Source organism: Cetorhinus maximus, chromosome 3 (genome assembly GCF_964194155.1).
Source record: "Cetorhinus maximus chromosome 3, sCetMax3.hap1.1, whole genome shotgun sequence".
NCBI classification, from domain to species: Eukaryota; Metazoa; Chordata; class Chondrichthyes; order Lamniformes; family Cetorhinidae; genus Cetorhinus; species Cetorhinus maximus.
This window is the reverse complement of record NC_135881.1, coordinates 156,172,919-156,188,086: the sequence shown is the minus strand read 5'-3', so window position 1 is coordinate 156,188,086 and position 15,168 is coordinate 156,172,919. Positions and strand designations below refer to the sequence as shown.

At 39.6% G+C, this 15,168-nt stretch overlaps 1 protein-coding gene across 2 annotated transcripts in view; it reads left to right on the top strand.

Moving 5' to 3' along the window:
• retreg1 (reticulophagy regulator 1) overlaps window positions 1-14,544 on the top strand; it is a 150,738-nt gene extending 136,194 nt beyond the window's left edge. For both annotated transcript variants that reach the window (XM_078539141.1, XM_078539142.1), the window contains 3 exons: window positions 4,610-4,683; window positions 9,213-9,336; window positions 10,143-14,544. In XM_078539141.1, coding sequence (XP_078395267.1) covers window positions 4,610-4,683; window positions 9,213-9,336; window positions 10,143-10,651 — 707 coding nt within the window. In that variant the 3' untranslated portion in view covers window positions 10,652-14,544. The remainder of the gene's footprint in view (window positions 1-4,609; window positions 4,684-9,212; window positions 9,337-10,142) is intronic.
• The last annotated feature ends 624 nt before the right edge of the window (window positions 14,545-15,168 follow it).

The window sequence follows — 15,168 nt, the reverse complement described above, 5'->3', positions numbered from 1 at the left end:
GACAAATCATCAGTTACATCTACCTGAGAAGATAGATGGGAACTCCGTTTAACTTCTCATCTGAAAGTTGGAACCTCCTACTATGTAGCACTCCTTCATTACTGAAGTGGGGTTTCTCTCAGGAGGAAGCACTGCCGCTGAGCCAGGGCTGACACCAAGCCCCCTCACCCCAAATAGGTTTTCCTTGTTAAGTCAGTTATTAGTTGCAGAGGATTATGAGAAAAGAGATTGGGCAGCTATTTTTTTGGTTATGAGCTATGCTCTGTTGTAATGGGTAACTCTCTGCAATTGAATAGGTTTTGAGCAAGTTTAAAATCTCAGCCTGCGATTATTGTCATTAAGATGCTTAGATATTGCATTATGTAAAACTCCCAAGGTGCTCAAAGCCAGTTGTCAAGATGCATTGTAGCAGGTCTTGTGCAGTTTGCCTTCAACATCCAAATATATGCTTTATATTATTTTGTATCCATTAAATAAGTAGCCTTATTTGAATAATTATTTACAGAAGTGAATTGAGAGGGAGGAAAGTATATTTAAGCTGAAATTGCCAAGTGAATGCTTCAAATGTATAAACTGCATAGCAGAAAAATATTGTGTCACCCTCTACTATACTGTTATGTGACAGTTTATAAAAACATGGACCGAGATTTTGTAGTCAGCAGCACAGCAACAAAGCATGCCGCTGATATCAAATACATCTCTACACGAACCTACCGAAACTCCAGTGGCGAGAATTTTGGCTGCCTTGAGGGAAAATTCCCTCCTGGCCGGGGTTGCAGCAGGGCCCAGCTAGTGTGGAAGAAAAAGGGCAGCAGCTGCATCATGAAACCTGAGAAAAACGGCTGCTGCAGTAATTAATTAATTATTTGAGCTATAACTGCTTCCTTAGTCATACAATGTCAGGGTTAACAATCCATTCAATGGCTTCAGCTGATGCAGTATGAATGGTTATGATGCCATCAGGATGGTTCTGTCAGTGTAGGAGTTCACTATTAGGTTGATGATACGACTTGGATGGCCACAGTCACAATTTGAGCTGTTCCTGATGTTCCACTTGTGGAGCAACTGGCCGCATCTTCCCTGGCCCTTCCTCAAGCAGTTGAGGGTTGTCCAGACTTTCTGTCGAAGGTTGAAACCTGGAACTTCACCCCTTGGGCCAGTTACCAGATTGCAGCTGATGTTTGCAATCAACCAAGAGGTGCACCATCTCTTGGGTGGGGCTGTCGACTGTTTGTTTGTAGGGTGTGTGTGCTGCAGTAGGGGTTATGGAATTTCATAGGTTTGTTAGCTGTCAGCCGATGCTGTTCCTTGAGAACGTTTTCCCTCCAGACATCAGGAGATTCAATGTGTGCTAGCAGGAAGCCACTCAAGCTGTGTCTGTCTCAATGTATCCTCATGACCTCCCAGAGGTGAATACCCTGAGCCAGATTGAGCAGCAGTACTCTGCCATCGGATAGACCAAGGCAAGTAAAGCAGTACATAACAAAAACAAAAATACCTGGAAAAACTCAGCAGGTCTGACAGCATCTGCGGAGAGGAACACAGTTAATGTTTTGAGTCCGTATGACTCTTCAACAGAACCCTCTGTTGAAGAGTCATATTGACTCGAAACGTTAACTGTGTTCCTCTCCGCAGATGCTGTCAGACCTGCTGAGTTTTTCCAGGTATTTTTGTTTTTGTTTTGGATTTCCAGTATCCACAGTTTTTTGCTTTTATATTAAAGCAGTACGTAGTTTGTTAGCTCTGGTGCCACAGGTGGTACTTATCAGTTTCTGTATGAGATTCACTCTTTTCTTGACCTTGGCTCTGGTGTTCTGGAGGTGTTGCTGTTAGGTCAACGTACGGTCAAGAGTGATGCCAAGGTATTTTGGTGTTTGGTTGTGGATGAGTGGTTGGCCACAGAACTGGACATGAGCCTGGCCTTTGAGTTGTTCAGGTGGAAGGCTAAAACCCTGCTGCAGTAAAAAGGCATAGTAGACATAATTGAGTTTACAAAATAAAAAAAGGTAATATTTTTAAAGTTCAATAATTTTGATCAAATAAATCATTTTTAAAAGGTGATGTCTGAGAAGTTCTGATAAATAATTCTTCATTCTTTCATGGGATCTGGGTGTTGCTGATGTGGCTGGCATTTGTTGCCCATCCCTAATTGCCCTAGAACTGAGTGGCTTGCTAGATAATTTCGGAGGGCAGCTAAGATTCGACCACATTGCTGAGAGTCTGGAGTAGTCTCATGTAGTCCAGAGAGGGTAAGGAAGGAAGATTTCCTTCTCCAGAGGACATTAGTGAACCAGATAGGTTTTTACAATAATCAATGATTTTTGTCATGGTCACCACTACTGAGACTAGATTTATTAATGTGCATTTAAATTCCACTAGTTGCTGTGGGATTTGAACCTGTTTCCCCAGAGCATTAGCCTAGGCCCCTGGGTTACTGGTCCAGCAACATTACTGCTATATCACGGTCTCCCCTAAATCATGCTAAAATGTTGTAGATTTTCCTTTTTAACAAGATTTATCAAATTTTAAAAGGTTCCATGTTAAAACAAAATCAACCCAGTTTAATATTTTTCAGTGTGCGTGTCTTCTTAGTAAGTATTTGCAAATTGCAAGGAGGTACTTTTAAAATTTTATACCTGTATTTCCAAACTTCAAGTAATTAATTTGGAATTAATGGGCAATTGGTCTAAATTTGTGCAGTTCCTTACTTGCCAGTTGAAGCAGTGAACCCTTGGGAGTAATGTTGGTTGATCTAGAGCAACTTTCAGATTTGATTAGTGCATGCACACACTCCAGAAATTGCAGGGCCTCTCCAGCATCCAGTAGTGCAGGATGCTGAGTGCCTTGTCGCTACTGGCACTGCAAAATCCACTCCCTGGTAACCTGTGTTTCTATGATCTTCTATTTCTATCATGTAAGCTACTTTGGAAACCCCTTAAATGAAATCATTATATAAATGAATTTTAGAATGGGTATGAACTGTCTTGCAATTTATACAATTATTGCTTTTTTTTTTTAGAAAAAGCTCTACTTGGCTTTAACATCCTTTTTGTCTCCATTTTTTCACTTTTTGGGTAAATATTTTCTATAACAATGGGGTTTTTTGGGTTATTTAATAGCCTCCTTTGAGCTGTCAATCAAACTGTGAACTTACAACCCTCATGCTGGGATAATGGTAGGTTGTGGAAATTAGCCAAGTATTAATAAGCAGTTTTGCTGAAAAAGATTTTTTTTGTCAAAGCTTTTCGTCTTGCACTCATCTGGCACTTCCTTGTTAATTGTCCTATGACGGGGGAGCAACAAATTTATACTGTATGAGAAGAGAGTGCTGATTGGTTGGCAAGTGGAATCTGATTGGAGGATGCAACAGTTGATGGTGACTAACAGTTAACTGCCAAGCATTGGTTGAAAGTTAAACCAGGCAGCTTGACTCTGGTCAAGACATTGCCCTGGGGAATGAACCAGCGAATGGCTGTTTTTTATTTTGTATAGCTGAAACAGGCGCAAGGCGTGAACATATTCTTTGTTTGCAAAGAACAGGGCCTTGTGTATTAATATATGTGGCTTCCAGTACACGTAAATGCATCACACAGTGAGCCCAACTGACAATATTAGTAATGATTATAATCACAGCCCTTGGGGTAATGACAATAAACAGCAGGTGTAACTGCTAGGACAGATTTATTTTCAATTCTTACTGACATAGGCAGGTTTTTTAATTTTTAAAGGGCTGGGGATTTAAATAATGTCACAGCTTGACAGTTCTACATACCTTATCTGCCTTTCACTAGCATTTATGTCTCCTCCCACGCTGTGGGATAAGCCCTTGTCAGAGTGAAAATGAGTTTGTTTAAACTTGGCACTGAGTTCAATGGGCCCTCAGGTTTCTCTGATGAGTCCTGCCCTGCCCCTTTCCCCTGCTGGCTAAAATGAGGTTTGTTGGGAATGGAGATAGGATTTCCTGATCCGGGCCCCACGTGCTATTTTTAAAAATCCACAAGAGTCTCCACGACTCTGCAGAAATCTGGCCCATAGTCTCTTTGAGCTGATGAGCTGGCTAGGAGTGCTTTTTGGAGTTGAATAAATCTGCATGGATAAATTGTTGAAGCATCCTGGTGAAGCTCAAGTTTGTTTAGCTGCATGGCACGATTGGACTTCATAACTCTTATCAGCTCAGCCCAAATTACATTGTGCCAATTGCCATTATAGAAAAATAGATTTTTCAAATTTCAACAGCAATAGAAAGAAAAAATATAAATATATCAATTAATCTTAACTCTTTTTTACATGCATTTTTACCCAAATATGAATAATTTGTTTCAAACATTGGCTTTGTTTGGCTGAGTTGTTAAACCCAGCGTACTGACCGAACCAATCAACATCCATAAAGTGGCTGGTCACTAAACCATTGCAGTTACTGTTTTGTTGAAATGTTGATACTTGGTATATTCTTGAAAAGTGATTTATTTTTCCCTTTTGTAGTTCCCAATATCTGCTTTTTCTGCAAGTTGAACTTATTTCTTTCTTATATTGGTCTTAATTTTCAAAAAGAAAAATCAACGTATCTACAACCCTTCCTATTTTATCTTTTGCATGCCTTGTTTTGTAGTGAAGCAGAAAGAATTGGCTGAAAGGAAGTCAGAAGATGAGAGTGAAGCGGACACGTCTGCTCTTTGTCCCAAGGTTAGACAATATTCCTTTTTTTATTCATTCATGGAATGTGAGCATTGCTGACTAGGCCAGCATTTGTTGTCCATCCTTAATTGCCCTTGAGAAGGTGGTGGTGTGTTGCCGCCTTGAACCGCTGCAGTCCATGTGGTGTAGGTACACCCACAGTGCTATTGGGAAGAAAGTTCCAGGATTTTGACCGACTAATAGTGAAGGAACAGCAATTTGGTTTCAAGTCCAGATAGTGTGTGGCCTGGATTGGAACTTGTAGATGGTGGTGTTCCCATGTGTCTGATGCCCTTGTCCTTTTGAAAGCTATAATTGAATCTCACTCCACTAAACTCTCGGTACATTCCAGATCCTAACCACTCACTGTGTATTTGAACTTTTCCTCATGTCACTGTTCTTCTTTTGCCAATCACATTAAGTCATTGTCCTCTAGTTTTTGATACTTCCACCAATGGGAACAATTTCTCCCTATCTACACTCTCCTGACCTCACATGATTTTATATATCTCTTATCAAATCCCCCCTCAACCCTTCCTTCTCTAAGGAGAACAGCCCCAGCTTCTCCAATCTATCCACCTAAACAAAGTTCTCCATATCCTTGGAACAATTTTTGTGAACCTTTACTGCGCTTTCTGTAATGCATTCATATACTTTCTAAAGGGTGACTGTGTACACTGCTGGCACTGTACACCTGTGGTGGAGAAAATGCTTGTTTGAGGTGGTGAATGGGTGCCAGTCAAGCATGCTGGGGTGCCAATCAAGCATGCTGCTTTGTCCTAGAATATAAACTTGTAGCACATAGATATTCAGGTTAGGGTGGTAAAATGCCTGAGCTGTGAGCATCATTAATTAAATTATAAGGGCTACATTTTAATTCTGCCCAATTGCTGAATAACATTAGTGCATTATCAAGATCTCTTTGGCCTGCTATGAAGGAGTTAAACCATGTTGAAAAGACAGCCAAAGTATCATTAAAATTGTAAAGATTTTGCTTACATTACCTCAGTGCCACACTATACTTGAAAATTGTGTGCCAATTGTGATGTATCAATTATTTATATTTTTTCTCCTCATTTTCCAGTCCATTTTCCTCCCTTTGACTTCTTAGTTTTCCTGAAGAAACTGACACATGCTGTTACATAGCTTCATGAACAGTGACAGCTTCTGGTACCTCAACCAAATGTCAATTTTTCATTTGTGAACCTGGCATTTGAGACTTTAACTATTGTTTGTGGTGCTTAATAATTACAATGAAGGTTGATGGAGGGAGTGCAGTGGATGTTATCTATATGTATTTTAAGAAATCATTTGACAAAGAACCACATAAAAGGCTGATATACCAGAATAGAGGGTCAGTGCCAGTTTTTGGTTTAAAAAAAGGCTTAATGACAGGAAGCAGTGAATCATGGTAAATTGTTTTTCAGACTGAAGGATGGAAAACAGTGGAGTTCCTCCCAAGGGTCAGTGCTAGGACCACTGCTTTTTTTTTTGATATGTATCTTGGGTATTGGAATACAGTGGGTATCTTGTGGAGTCTACAGGAGCCTCAGCATAGGGAAGGCCCACCTCATCTTGTTTCATTCGGGGACTTCCTCAGGTGGAGTACCACCCGCTGAGAGCTGCCCATCAATTTGAGGCCAGCAGTTCTGTTGAACAGCACTGTCGCTCTGGAGGCAGTGGCTGCTGCAGGTATGACACCCATCCGAGGCCTAGGATTGTCGCTGGTGAGAGTTGGGGGGTGGGAGGTGGTAGAGAAACTGGGGATGGGGGTCATGGGATGGGTGTGATGGGGGAGTGGGAAGAGTTGTCAGCAGCAAGTGCAGGGGGGTTGTTTTGCACTGCCCTTCCCCTCCCCCTCCCCCTTCCTGATTCTGGGTCCTTTGATCAGGCGCTGAGCCAGGTCCACAAGCAACGCTGTCAGGGTTGGCTTGTTGTGCTCCCTGCATGGCAAGCCCTCACTTGCCGCTGGTTTAATACCAGTGGCTGCAGGATGAGGCTTTCAATTGATGGTGGGATGGAAAGGCCATCCATAGGCCTTACCACCACCAACTTAATCGGGGTGGGAGCATGAAGGTGGAAGGTTCCCCATCCCTCAACTCCCTGCCTGATTACATGACCCCTCCACCACCAGACACATCGGGGGAGGACATTAGATTCCACCCATGGTAAAATTTCAAAATTTCTCAATGGTACCGAACTTGTACGTAGGAGCGGAAGAAATAGGAACAGGAGAAATGGGAGTAGGAGAAGACCATAATGTCTGTCAAACCTGCTCCACCATTCATATGATGATTGTAGGTGTGGCAGGCAATAGGGATGATACCAATAAATAGACTAGTAGAATGGACAAACAAGTGACGAATGAAATTTAACTTAGAGAAATATGAGGTAACACATTTTGGCAGCAGGGATGGGGGAGGCAATATCGACTTAATTGCACAGTTTGAAAGAGTGTGCAGAGATATCAAAGAGTTGATGTGCATGGATTTTTGAAGGTGGCAGGACATATTGAGAGGGTTGTTGGTAAAGCATATGGGATCTTGGGCTTCGTAAAGGTATTGAGTACAAAAGCAGGGAAGTTATAATGAACCTTGATAAAATTCTGTTTAGCCACAACCAGAGTGTTGGGTCTAGCTCTGGTCACCACACTTTAGGAAGGATGGGAGGGCCCTTGGGAGAGTGCAGAGAAGGTTTACCAGATTGCTTTCAGGGATGAGAGAATTTAGCTACAAGGTCAATTTGGTGAAGCTGGGATTATTCTTAAATAAAAACAAAGTGGTGGAAAAACTCAGCAGGTATGACAGCATCTGTGGAGAGAGAAACAGAGTTGATGTTTTGAGTCTGTATGACCCTTCAGAGCTAAAGAGAAGTTATTATTCTCGGATTATTCGTCTTGGAGCAAAGGAGGTTGAGGGGAGATTTGATAGAGCTGTACAAGGTTATGATAAGTTTCGATAAGGTAGACAAAGAAAAGCTGTGCCCATTAACTGATGATGCAAGGACTACGGGACACAGGTTTAAGATTTTGGTCAAGAGATGCAGGGAGTATGTGAGGAGGAACTTTTTTTCCAGAGCAGGGTAATGACCTGGAATTTGCTGCCAATGAGGGTGATAGAAGCAGAGATGATCAGTGATTTCAAAAGTATATTGGATGGGTGCTTGAGTGAAATAAACTTGCAGGGCCTTGTGGTTATAGTTGAGGGTTGAGACTGAGAAAGAGGTGGAGTGGACTTGATTGGCCGAATAGCCTCTTTCAATGGCATGTTGACTAGCATAGTTTATTAGAAATTATTGATCAGAATAGTATGAGCTCAAGACAGCATTAGTATTAAAAAAGTAGCAAGGCCAGAATCTTCGGGTCGGTGTGTGGGCGTAAAATGATGCGCGGTGACGTCTGGCGTCCTGACGACACCGCGCGTCATTCAAATCTTCAGTTTGGCGGGCGCGCACTGGAGTCAGCTGCGCACCCGCCAAACTGTCAAAGGCCTATTAAGGCCATTTAAAAACCAATTAAAACAATTAACAGAGCTGTCCATCCAACCTTAAGGTTGGCAGGCAGGCAAAGAGCCCAGGCGGCCTTCACATTTTTCATGAAACCTCATACACGGGCGGGATGAAGTTTCATGAAGGTTTTTAAAGTTTAAAAATTTTTTTTAGTGAAATTCATTGACATGTCCCAGCTCATTGTCAATCTTTTTTTTCTCTTTATTAAAATTTTTAAAATTCAAACTAATCTCCCTGAGGCAGCTCCGTGCCTCGGAGACTTCTGCGCTCTTTTGTGCGCATGCGTGAAAGAGCGCAGGCCCCAACTCGGCCCACTCCCCCCGCCCGCACAGGGAGCGCTCAGCGCTTCCGGGTGCGCGTCGCGCTGGTGGGACTTAATTGGCCCACCCATGTAAAATGGCGGGGCACAGCCGATCACTCCCGCCCAACCCCCCCCCGATGGGGAGAAAATTCTCCCCTAAGTGTTTGTCAATCAAAGTGTTTGACAAAGCCATCGATCTAAATTATCAAAAGAATTGCAAGAACATTTTCCTGTTACAAATACTCCATTTCCCATTTGTTAACTGTAGCTGTACTTCATACAGAACAGCACCAGCAGCTTAAATTTACATATTACTGTTCACATACAGAAAGATGTGTTTGGCAGAAGTAGTAAGTGAACTCCCAAGCAAGAGGCAAAAGTGGAAACAAAGTGGTGGATTCAAAGCATAAAGAACGAGGAGAAGTATTTTCAGGGGACTTTTGAAAGAGAGTAGGTAAATTAGGTAGTGAGTTTAGGAGACCAGCTGAGTCAAACACTGGTTGACTGGGCAATGATGATTAAACCAGTCTTCGAGGAACATAGGGTACAGTGTGGGTTTCTGTACCTTAAGATGGAGGGGAAAGGCCAACAGAGGTTTGAAAGTGAGAACGAGGACTTAAAAGCAGTCAGCTAGGCTACAATTGTACGCATGAGAGGAAATGAATTGAGGAGTTATGAATATGTTACAGTAACCTTGATATGTTGTGCTATTTCTACCTTTGTTCTGTAGATAAGCAGCTCAGGAGCAGGCAAAGAACTATGTATTTCTGATACCGAACCTTCAGAAACATGGACAGAAAATGGAACCTTTAACCTGTCAGAAGGTCATACCCCACAGACAGATGCCTCGGATGGTATGGTGAATTTTTGCTTTCGTTGAAGATATGCAAATAAGGAACAAGTTTTTATATGCAATATGATTTTAGCAAATATTCTGGAGAAGAGGAGGTGCCACAAATTTGAGGGAAGTATTTTGTCTTTGGAGACATTTTCTATGGGAATTTGCTGAAAATTTTGAAAGGGTGGAGCCAAACCATGCTTATTCAATGGTTAGCAGGCATTAGGAACACATTTTGAAGTGTCTTGGAACGCCTAAGTTCACAATTGTGCATGGGTGTGGCCAACTGTTGCTGGAGAATTATAGTGACTAGTTACACAATGGAATTGTATATTGGCAGGTTGGCTATTTAATCTCATAATGCTTGTTGAATCCTAAGGAAGTGCGAATGTTTTAAATCGTGGTATTTTTAGCAACAGTCCATCATTCTTCGCTGTGGGGAAAATCCATCTAAGAAAAATTCCGTTAAATTCCTTTTTTGGAATTAGGTGTTCTCCTCCTCTCTCACTACATACTGCCTCTCTAAACATTAGCTTTTTTCTTTTTGTCTGCTATTATTTAATTTTAAATGGTTATTTTTTGTTTTCATGCTGATTTTTGGTGATTAAGTTTTAAACTTGGTTTACTATGCTTAAAGCAAGTTTGATTTTCTCCTCTTCCAACAGTTTCAAAAACAATGTGATAAAATGCTTTTGTATTCTTTCATGGGACATGAGCATCACTGGCAAGGCCAGCATTTGTGCCCATCCCTAATTGCCTACAAATAGTATAATGATATTAGCGTCATTTTTTTATTCTCCCATGTTTTAATCTTTAATTCAGATCTAGATCGTCCAAGTGATCATGAGGAAGCATTTGCCAGAGATCTTCCAGAATTCCCTTCTATAGATAATAAGGGAACAATAGATGATGATGATGACTCAAGCATTGGCATCCCTACTCCTCCAATTCCCACTCTAGAATCTAATGAAGCAGATTCATATCAGGAAGGCATACACACAGGAACTGCTGTTACTGGACTTTCCCTAAATTTGTCCACTGAGCAGAGCTTCAACCTGATCAGCACTATGGCAACTGATGTCATTGCTGCTGCAGTGTCATCTGCTGTGAAAGGCCAGTTGCAAGCCATTGAAAGCAACCTGACCATGCCACCACAGCTTAACTTAGGCGAAGAGACTGACACCGAAGAGGCCGATGACTTTGAGTTGCTTGATGAGTCTGAGTTGGAACACATTGAGAGCGAATTAGGACTGGATCAGGGCCAAGCAGCAAGTCAACAAGCCAAAGATGGCAAGTCAGGCTTTCTCTCAAACCTACTGGGAGGCCATTAAGCCTTCTTTCAGGGCTGGAGAATAAACATACAGACCACATGTGAACACCAAAACAAACACAAGCTACAAGCTTATTTACAACAGTTGTTCCCAAAAAAAAGAGCCAAACCTCATAAATATGATCTTGTGAATATCGAACTAAGTGCAGCAAAGAAAGAATGAAAAAAAGTGAAATAGAACTGCACCTTTCAACGTTTAATAATCTAGTTATTGAAGGAACTGATTTGATTTGCGTTATTTGGTATAATGGGCCACCTATTGTGTGTGTTGTCTGACTATAATCTTTATGCCTTGAAATAACAGCATGGAAACTAATTCTGTCTTGTTAATCTGAGTTGTTAACAATTAGCTTTAAAAATGTGTTAACTGACATGTATTGCCAAATCTGAAAGTCAGATGTTTAACAAATATTTTTTAAAGACTTGTGCGCAGAAACTGACAATCAGTAATCAGCTTCTCCCTGGACATTGCAGCAAATTGAACTGCTAAGGAAGTAAAGTACCCATTTTGAAAATATTTGCAGTATTTTAGATATTATAAAATCTAGTCCTATTTGAAGCCTCTTTTATTCATGCGTTCAAGTAGAATGTTCAAAGAAAGCCTAGTAGAGACATGTTTCACAGTTGAGATTATTAATCCATGCTTGTACTGTTTTAATTACAAAGAAAAACAATCTTTACTGCACTCTCTGCCTTATTGAACTGCAGATTCAAAGGTGAAAAGAAACCTATTAAAACTTAGTTTAAATCACATTAATAATTAAATTTGATTTACAACACTTTAAAAATTATTCTTTTTACACACATCGCATAGTTTCATTTAGTTAATGGGCCTGACTCTGAAAATAATTTTGTGGTTGGAACAAAATTACAATTTGCGCAATTGTAGGTCAGTGAATCCCACAGTAACCAATCTCATTGCTGTGTTAAATTAATTTTGTGCTGGGTAAATTGTTGAAATTATGCAATCCATGTTCTGAAATTCATACTTATTTAATATGTTATTGTGTCTGTGTCTAATAATGTCCGTTCTACCAAGGACATATTTGAGCCGTAACTAAAACGATAATCTATTAATTCTTTCTTCCACCCTGGTTAATCCCACTTTAAGCAGCGCCTCAGAGAATACTTAGCTTTTTTTTTAAAAGTGCATATTTAAATTTTAAGAACATCAGATGACAACACACATTTTCCCTGTTACATCCAGCGCTGAAATAAAATAGCAAGTAAATCTACCAGATTAGGGCTCTGTATGTAAAAGTGCTAAGGTGGCCAATTAATTAACAGGTCCTAGGTGTCCGAGTGGATTGAAGTGCAATCTATATTTCTATAATCCCTCTAAAGATATTTGAATAGGTATTAATTTGTTGACTAATCTTGGATGATCTTATTGGTAAATTTTCTAACTGAGCTTGGGACAAGGCACAATTCCGTCATTCCACAATTCATCAAAATTTGCCTTTTCCTTGAATACCATGAAAAGAGAAACAAAAAAGCCTAATTCTGCAGCCTGGTTTTATTGTTATATAGACTTCTGTTGACCGAAGTTATGTACTCAGTGATATTTTTAATATTTTGGATAAAAAAATTTAACAAGTGAAATTTTATATTCAGCACTTTGGTTCTATAAGGAAGATGTCACATTGATTCTGGTCAATCTATCAAATACCAAATTGGTACATAAAGCCTATACTGAAGAACTTTCCTTTGGAAGGTAAAAAATTCAATTGGATTTGTCATTGAGTATTTTATTGGATAATTTAGATTTGCAACTAGAGATCTGGGAACAATTCAGTTGCTGGCCTCTAAGCTGACAATGGGTCTGCAATAGAGGGGTCGTAATAGCTTTTTTCTAAAACTAGAGCAGGTAAAATAAAAATTATTTGAAACTTGAGATAAACTGGTCAAAATCAAGTCTGCCCCCATTTCAAAATCATGTTTTACATAAATAATTTATCATCGGTGCTTCAATTTCAAACCTTATTCACATAGCAAGTTACTGCTTTCAAAGAGTATACAGACTCACAATTGTTGATTCTATCGTGAAAAGGTTAACACCCCTTTAAAAAAGTGGACAGATAAAAAGGCATGTGGACACCCTAATTTTGTACATCACTTCAGGGACTCGAGCACATGTAGGATGGCATTTCATTGCAATACTGAGGGCATACTGCATGATCAGAGATACCACCTTACGAATGAGATGTTAAACTGGGGCTCTAAGTGTGCTTTCCAAGTGGACATTAAAAGTTTCATGGCAATATCTGAGAAAGAGTAGGAGAAAATTTCTGGTATCCACGAATTCAACCAATATCATTGAGATAAAATAACTGATATTATTGCTATCTGTGGGACTTGCTGTGTGTGTATTGGATGCTGCATTTACCAAAAAGTAACAGTGGCTACATTTTAAAAGTGAAGCCTTTTGGGACATGCTGTGGATGAGTGTTATATGAATTAACATTTCTTCTTTTAATATCACCCTAATTTCTAGGCTTAAATATTTTCAGAGTTGGGACCCAGGCTCAAATGATTATTGGTAACATTTTTTTACAGTAATATATTTTGATCCTTTCACTAGCCTATTTATGGTGGTGTTCAGTAACTGTGACTATGCAATATTCAAGTAATGCAGTTACTGTTAACACAAGATTTCAGTACTTTACGTATATGCATATTATACATATACAGGCATTTCAAACTTGAGTTAATGTTTAAACTTTTGTAACCAATGCATTTAAATATAACTCTGCTTAACAAATGCTGTTGAGAGTACAAAATGAAGGCAGTGCACAAGTTATCAGACGATGTACTGATATCAGTTCAGAAGCCTTGAAACTTGGGATTTAGCCTGTATCAATGAAATGGTAAAGTTTCTGCAGATTTAGTGACAAACCTTACTGATTTTTAACTTTCAATGCACAGTACAATGTAAGATTTGTTATCTCATAACATTTAACCTCTCTCCCTTCATGACCCCTGTCATACTGCATTGATCAACACAGCAGTTGGTGTTCTGGATTTAGCCATCCTCCAGTGCTAATTTAGGGCCATTTTTATGTGCTGTTGTTTAGAAGATGTTTTGGGTTGCTTGAAGTTCAAGTTAGGCTAATCCTTTGGACGGTTTTGTGAAATCTGTTTCTGGTTACAAATTAAAATAGTTGGATCTCATTTGTTGCAACTAAACACGTAATCTAGTTTTAAAAACAAACATCTTGTTTTCTTCTTTATTATAAACCATGTTTATTCAAACATAAGCATAACAGTTGAGCAATCCACTGGTTCATTTAAGAGTGTATAAATCATTACAGTCAGGCTTTGTTAATTTGTTAAATGTCATTTTATGTAGAATTTGTAAAAAGGGTAGTATTTTAGCCTATTAAATGTGGGTGCTGGGACTAATGAGAGTAGATTTTGACTATCATTTTAAAAAAAAGTATATTTTTGCACTTTATATATTATTTACGAAAATGCACTTTCTGTCAATCAAACCACATGTAAACCAGTAACTTTTCCCGGGAGAAAGAAATGATAACCAGAAACAGAGTTCATCACAAAATGTCTTATGATATTGCATAAAATATGAAAATTTCTCATCTGCAGCACTTTAAATAATAGGATCTAAAAGAATTTCAGTGGCAAATACATGGCCATTATGGTAATTGAATTTGATAATTAAAGCTTGTCTGATGATGTTGATTTGTTTCTCTCTTTTGTGATTGACTATGCTTTATTCAACAAAGGCACTTTATGTACAATACCATCTCCATTTAACCAGTGTAGTGCTATAATTGTCAATTGTATAATGAGAATTGCATAATTATTTTTGAACTGTTTGCACTCTTTATTGATATACAAATTCTTGGCTAAGGAAAATAAAATGGTAGAAATGTATTGTCTTGTGTGTGCAACTCTAAATGACTAGTTTTGATTCTCATTTTCTGTCATTCTCATATCTATTTTTCAGTCCAGCTTCATATCCTCATTTTACTTGATGAATATAGCATAGTGAACTAGTTTTTAAAAAAATACAATGGCCTGATATTTACTGAGCTGTGCATTTAGAGCAGTGGAGATGAGTTATGGACAGAAAACTTTGAAGTATAGGTTTCCTGAATGATCTTCAGTTTTAAAAACTGTAGGACAGCTTTTTTTTCCTGGCTGTTGGTCAGGCAGGTAAATTTGCAGCAGAAGAATGAGCGAAGGAGCAGGTAGATGCAGTGGTGGGGAACATGGTCTAGGCTCAGGATAATGGTCACAGTGGAGAGCATGGACCACGTGGGGGAGGGGGTTTGTGGTAGAGCAAGATCCCAGCAGGGGAGAACAGCATGGTTGGCGATTGCAGGAGTTGGAGAAGTTGAAGATCGGGCAAGTGGTGGGGATGGACAGGCTGCAGAGGTGGTTGACAGGATAACTTTTGTTGGGCTAAGGGATCCCCTCTACTACTCCTGTCACAGACAGTGCTATAGAGGTATTTACATTAGGTACCCAGCCCTTCTCGCCTCCTTTTACTAGCCA